General features: G+C 34.1%; 1 protein-coding gene across 1 annotated transcript; it reads right to left on the bottom strand.

The window, feature by feature from the left end:
- Positions 1 to 2446: 2446 nt before the first annotated feature.
- LOC119675946 (protocadherin Fat 1-like) lies at positions 2447 to 7601 on the bottom strand (the record flags this gene model as incomplete). The annotated part of the gene is made up of 4 exons (XM_038087165.1): positions 2447 to 2734; positions 2805 to 3552; positions 3610 to 4650; positions 7293 to 7601. Coding segments are annotated over 4 exons (2349 nt in total), but the record flags the coding sequence as incomplete, so codon positions are not given.
- Between the last annotated feature and the right edge of the window lie 76 nt (positions 7602 to 7677).

Here is a 7677-nt window from a genome sequence, read left to right as displayed (position 1 = left end):
GCCGAATACGGTAGATGTGGAAGCAATTTCTGGTGTGATTTATGCAATTTGAGCATGGTACCCAACGACTACTAACACGAAACATTGTCTTGGGGAAAGAGAACTTTTTTCTTCTTCATATGGGGCCGCTGTTTCGTGATTTCCTACTTCAAGCGCACCAGTTGTGTCATGTAGGAATAGCTATTGGTTTAGAATTTCACACGAATCCCAAAATACGGATTCAATTACCATGCCAGCTCTCTATTACTTCTGTTGGAATAGGACTTTACTTGATTTTAGTAAGTTCCTCACAAACGCATTTTAATCAATTAAAAAAAAACTTCAAAATCTGTAAATGTTTAACATATTTAAAATATTCCATACTGTCTTATTATCTTGATGCGATCTGTTCATGATTTTTATATAGCATACAAGATTGAAATCTTGTTTTTATCTCATTATAAATTGGTTCTGGAACTATTTTCCATGCCTTAAAAATCAATTATCCTATAAGCTGTAAATATTATTTTTGCTAGATTGATTTCGTTTCATCTCTTGCTAAATTATACTAGCCAAAAACGAATATACATTTAAATTCTGATTGAGGTTTATATCATAAGTTAAGTCATCTTAACTTAAAAATCATCTAGCTTTCAATGAATCCAAAAACATCTAATTAACATATTAGTGTTTCAATGTTTATTGATTCAACTATACTACTTACACATAATAAACAATTATCAATTGTAATTAATTACACAATATAAAATCTGGAAGCTGATTTTTACAATGGAATGTATAATAAATAATAATATATAATATGTCTAACTTCATAAAGGACTTAAACTATTAGAGCATTATTAAATTTACTCACACACTAGACGTACGAAAGGAGTTTGTTATGCTATAAACTATCTTTGTAATTACTATTAAAAAATAATAAGAAAAACATTATTTACACATAAAACTATAAATAAATAAACACCTTCTGAATCGTGGTATCTTAGGGAAATTATAAATTTTCTTAAAATTAGAAGTACACTGTTAAGTTATTTTCTGAAGAGCCCATTGTGTCTGCAGCGGTCAGCAGATTTGAAGTCGCACCATTCGAATTCGAAATTGTTGTCACACCCACCTGTTGCGCACCATTTGCAGTGACCTCCCAAGCTGTTTTTTTGTTATTATTATCGACCGCTGTGTTGTCTTGATTCGATATGGAATCGTGTTCTATTTCATCCTCTTCGTACAGTTGTCCATTAGCGGAAGCACGAGAAACTATACCTGGAAGAAAAACTATAACAGTTGAGTTATACAGTAAGATTAGATATGCCAACAATCATATAACACTTACTACGAACGGTTGCGGCATAGTTTTCGCGTTGTCTCTCTCTTTCTCGTTCTCGCTGTGCTTCTCGATCTAAGCTATTTGCCAAAATTGTTGTGCTACTCATGGCCATGTTTCCATTACCACCGGCAACTCCTGTAATCCTTGAGGGCCGAATACGGTAGATGTGGAAGCAATTTCTGGTGTGATTTATGCAATTTGAGCATGGTACCCAACGACTACTAACACGAAACATTGTCTTGGGGAAAGAGAACTTTTTTCTTCTTCATATGGGGCCGCTGTTTCGTGATTTCCTACTTCAAGCGCACCAGTTGTGTCATGTAGGAATAGCTATTGGTTTAGAATTTCACACGAATCCCAAAATACGGATTCAATTACCATGCCAGCTCTCTATTACTTCTGTTGGAATAGGACTTTACTTGATTTTAGTAAGTTCCTCACAAACGCATTTTAATCAATTAAAAAAAAACTTCAAAATCTGTAAATGTTTAACATATTTAAAATATTCCATACTGTCTTATTATCTTGATGCGATCTGTTCATGATTTTTATATAGCATACAAGATTGAAATCTTGTTTTTATCTCATTATAAATTGGTTCTGGAACTATTTTCCATGCCTTAAAAATCAATTATCCTATAAGCTGTAAATATTATTTTTGCTAGATTGATTTCGTTTCATCTCTTGCTAAATTATACTAGCCAAAAACGAATATATATTTAAATTCTGATTGATGTTTATATCATAAGTTAAGTCATCTTAACTTCAAAATCATCTAGCTTTCAATGAATCCAAAAACATCTAATTAACATATTAGTGTTTCAATGTTTATTGATTCAACTATACTACTTACACATAATAAACAATTATCAATTGTAATTAATTACACAATATAAAATCTGGAAGCTGATTTTTACAATGGAATGTATAATAAATAATAATATATAATATGTCTAACTTCATAAAGGACTTAAACTATTAGAGCATTATTAAATTTACTCACACACTAGACGTACGAAAGGAGTTTGTTATGCTATAAACTATCTTTGTAATTACTATTAAAAAATAATAAGAAAAACATTATTTACACATAAAACTATAAATAAATAAACACTTTCTGAATCGTGGTATCTTAGGGAAATTATAAATTTTCTTAAAATTAGAAGTACACTGTTAAGTTATTTTCTGAAGAGCCCATTGTGTCTGCAGCGGTCAGCAGATTTGAAGTCGCACCATTCGAATTCGAAATTGTTGTCACACCCACCTGTTGCGCACCATTTGCAGTGACCTCCCAAGCTGTTTTTTTGTTATTATTATCGACCGCTGTGTTGTCTTGATTCGATATGGAATCGTGTTCTATTTCATCCTCTTCGTAGAGTTGTCCATTAGCGGAAGCACGAGAAACTATACCTGGAAGAAAAACTATAACAGTTGAGTTATACAGTAAGATTAGATATGTCAACAATCATATTACACTTACTACGAACGGTTGCGGCATAGTTTTCGCGTTGTCTCTCTCTTTCTCGTTCTCGCTGTGCTTCTCGATCTAAGCTATTTGCCAAAATTGTTGTGCTACTCATGGCCATGTTTCCATTACCACCTGCAACTCCTGTGCTACTATTACCGCTGTGATGTTGATGCCCGTTACTGATGGGATTTGACATTGTTACATTGCCGCCATGGTGTTTCATATGTAGCACAGAAACACCACCACTTGTAACAGCAACTCCATTACCATTGCCACTCATTTTTTCATGTGTTACTAAATTCGCGGTAGAAACACCACTGTGTGCATGACTATGCACGCGATTGCGTCCTAAAGCCGGTGTTGTTTTACGCTTCTTCTTCTTCGTACGCAGAAGATAGCATGTTATCATTAAAACAATTATCATAAATAGTACGATTATCATGCCAAACATGCCAAGTAAGCTGTTAGTCCAAGTAGACTGTGCTAGCGCAACTCCTTCCATCGTCACTGCAACTGGCACAGAAGTGCTACGTGGCGGTACACCAGTATCGGTTGCAATTGCTATGAGGTGTACTGTTGATTCGTTGAGATTTTGTATTTGCTCTGGACGCAAATAAATATTACCAGCAGAATCAATTTCAAAGAGACCAGCATGTTGCCCACGTAGCGATAACTCAAGCTTGTCATTTCGATCGCCATCAGCTGCTTCAACTTTTCCGATCATAATGCCTTCAAAAGATTCAGCACGCGAATGTAGCGACTGTTGAAATAAAATACTAAGTAAAATGTTTGACATAGAATTTAATTATATACTTACACCTTTGGGCACTATAAATTCGTAATGTGTTTCTCGAAATCTTGGTTCCCAGTCATTGACATCTGTGATCTCTAAGCTAATATCGGCCGTTGTGTTCGTCATGCCATCAGTTGCATGAACTTGAAAGTCATGACGAGTTATTTTCTCATAATCTAATGGTTTGATGAGTATAACTTCACCCAATGTACCGACACTGAAAAATTGTGAATTGATTGGGTCTGTTATGGTGTACTTAAGATGCTTTCCAGGCTTGTTTGTAGGTAAAGCTAGAATACGATTACCCACTGCTGTATCTTCACGTATACGCATAAAGAATTTTTTCTGTACAAAAGCCAAGGTGGTTAAATCACTGTGCGTTCCCGGGCGAGAAAGTGTGACAGTTGTCAGAGCATAACGATCTGGATTATCGATCTGTGTAGCTTTTATAACTAATGTAGCACCGTTAGCCAGATCTGTGCCAATGGGTGTTAGTAGTGTTATGACACCACTATGTGGATGTATGCGAAAATATTTGGTATCCTGTGACTGTACTATCGAGTACTGTATGGGTGCACAAATACCCTCATCTTGATCAACGGCTTTAAGCGGTTCTGGTCGTATGCGAATTTCGCCTGGTCTTCCATCACCTGGTAGTTCACCAGTATAGCTTTCACGTTGAAATTTTGGATTTTGATCATCGGCATCGGTAATAACAACTCTTAGTAAGGTGTCAGAGAATTTTGGTGGGGTGCCTTGATCTTGCGCTCTTAGTTTAACAGTAAAATTTTGCATACTTTCATAGTCTAAAGGTTTTTTAAGTACCAACGTGCCATCCAATGGATTTAGAAATTGCACATATTCAGAAAATGGACCCGGTAGCACTTGATATTCAACTGTAGAAAATGGACCCTGCTGATCAGCGTCCTCAGCACGAGCACCTTGTAGTATTCTAGTACCAGGTACAGTCACCTCTGATAGCGTTAGCGTGTAAGGAGTATTTATCCATTGTGGTGCGTTGTCGTTGACGTCAATCACGCGCACGTTTACTGGTATGACAAAACTCTGCAAAATATATGCAAAAGAAATTTGTTATTTGGTTTGAGCTTTTCATAAATATTTATAGATTAAATGTTAGTTAATATATATATGTATATAAGCACATTGTATAACATATTGTCTCTTTGTTTACCATTAGTGAAACCCTTTTATTTATATTGTTCGCACTGTGTGCTTTTTTATAGTGAAACTATTAAGCCACTGGTCAGTGACCTCCTCCAAAGTTCAAAGTTCTCAAGTAGCATGCGATTTCAAGCCGATTGAAGTACAATTCTAGATTGTTAGGCGTAGTAGGCCTAATCGTTGTTCAGTTGCAATCCTTTTTCTCTAAGAATAGTAAAAAATCAATGCGTTGGTTTTCTAAGTGTGCAAAATTTCTTTCTGGTCTTATATGTGTATATGGAATGGGCATTGTTATTACTGAGCAGAAGTCGAAGGGTGTAACCTATTTAAGTTACTTTGCACACGTCAGCACATATTTTCGCGCGCTTTTTTAGCGCTACAAAACGGAAACTAGAGGGTCTAATTTATGACCACTTTTGTTGGTGTTTTGATGTTTCGCTCGTGGTATCAACACAAATATTTATGAGATTTTTTTATATGTGCTCATTTACTTAGCAAATATTGCCCTAACACCTTTAACAATACTTATAGATAAAAATATATTTCAAGTCAAAACCTCAGTACAGTTAATGCAGTATAAAAAGTTTCAATTAAAACTTTACTCAAAAGTTAAGAATTTCGTGAAATTTCCTACAATTTAGTAGAATTGGTTTAATTGAAAGTGATGAGTACAGATTTTAATCTTCATTTGCTTAAATAAAATAGTTAAATAGAGTAGATGTTAAGTGCATACATAATAATGCAGTGTATAATGTGTTGAAATGATATGATATATCTTCATAATAAAAGTTTGAAAGATCGATGTCTGACAAAATTCCAAACCTGATAAGTAGTGATCGAAAACCTAGAAATATTGACTTTTCTGATACAAAATTGTCTTTTGAAAACTACATTTAAAGATTCTATCGAATTAGTGAAAATTCTTAAAAACTAAGGTAACATCTATGAAACTGAATGGAAAACACTTATACCGTAATCAAGGGATTAGAATTATTTAGTCACCCTTATAAAAAATATATTCCTTGAATTGCTAGGCGGCCATCAAATCAAAGAACTTGATGGTAAGATCAAAAATTAGCTCAGGATTGCCTGACAGCTTTAAACGTCATGAGTACAGTTTTTATGGTACCTCTAATTTGGATTTCCAGGTAATAACAAATTGGAGAACGCTGTAGATCGATGCACTTACCAGTTCGGATACTTATCTCCCCCTAAGCATAGACTAAGGCGGTATCGGTACTGCAACTACTAAATGAATATAGATAGTACCATTAAAAAGACCAATTTATTCTGGTCAAACAAACACCCGAAACTTGATACAAAAAAATAAATGGATTTACTTCATTTATCAATAAAAGACTTATTTAAGTTCGTGGCTTGTATATCTGGTTATTGGTTATCTGGTAGACACATTCTTAGAGTGGGAACTTTCACTCATTATTGTAGAAGTTGTAATGACACGAAAGAGAAAGAAATAATGGAACACCTCTTGTGCATTTGCACTGCTCTAGCCAAAAGCAGAACAAACTCAGGCAGTTTTGTCTTTCACAGAAGTGCCTAATGCTAAGATTACAAATAAATTGCTTCCATAACTAATCAACAGTAGAGGTTCCGTGCTACATTATGATATCACTATGATCCGAAGGGCTTAAATGAGTTGGACAATTGGAGTGATTTTCACAGTAACCTAACTTCCCTACCTATAGAGTGCTTTGAATTATTATTTAAATACAAATGAGCTATAATATAATAAACTGTCAGAACCCGTTCCCACGATTACTAGCATTCGGTAAAAATCTATTCTATCCATTACTTTTAGTATTTAAGTTGAAAGCAGTTGTTGAAAGAAAAGTAAACATTATCTTTAAGCCTTTAACAGTATATAAACGATTAATATATTTATATATTTATACAAAATAATAATACATGTACCTTAATTATTTAACCCAACTTCTGACAACTATTTAAAATAGACTACATGTCTTCACTGAAGTTATCACCGACTTATCAAACAGGTCACTATTGTAAACTCATCATGACATTCTTTGTAGGTATTACTGTTATCACACATTGTTATTACTTTTGATACTACGGAATTTTCGGATGTCCTTGCGTTACAGTATATTCTTCATTTTTATTGATACTCTATTAGATACTCTATTCTTACAATTGTTATGTATCTATGATTTTAGCCCGATCTTTATCTTTTTATATATATAGTAGACTATTAACTTGATCTCGATTTTTTCTTTGGGATTACTTTGAAGTAGTATTTGATATATTTAAAATACTAACTTAACACTTTATAACTTCTTCACTTTGACTTCTTTCAAATCTAACACTACCTTATAAAATTGAAAACCTGTAATTTGTATCTAACTGTTATTATTCGTTAATAAATTTGTTATTAATATTGCTAAATAAATTCCATAGATTTAGAATTAAGACCTAAGCTTAAAATTGAATGTATTTTAGATCACAGAGCTAGAAAGTATATATTGGTTACTAATGTTATAAAAACTTACCGGATCAGTTGAGTGTCGCCTTAAGCAAATTATATTTACATATATAGATGAAGGTCCACGAAGACCTTCTTTGTCTAGTTCCACAGCTAAAGATAAATCTTTCGTGCCGGGTACTATCTCCACCGGCGCATCTTTCTCACGTAATGATAAATTAATGTCACCGTTTTCAACATCGGGATCACCATTTATGCGCAGTTTACCAATAATTGCACCAACATCCAAGTCTTCGCTAGCAAGAAAGCTTTCGGCAGAGCCACCTCCCTCCAGATAACAACGAGAGTCAAGTATTGCACTTTCGACGGCTGTAAGCGAAAATAAAGTGAAAATTTCGTTAATTCTGGTTAAAGTTAACGGTGTGCATTGTTTCGGTTATAGTTAACGTGTT

The sequence above is a fragment of the Teleopsis dalmanni genome, chromosome 2 (assembly GCF_002237135.1).
Source record: "Teleopsis dalmanni isolate 2A chromosome 2, ASM223713v2, whole genome shotgun sequence".
Classification (NCBI taxonomy): domain Eukaryota; kingdom Metazoa; phylum Arthropoda; class Insecta; order Diptera; family Diopsidae; genus Teleopsis; species Teleopsis dalmanni.
Note: the sequence above shows the minus strand (reverse complement) of the source record. Positions and strands in the feature narration are given on the sequence as shown.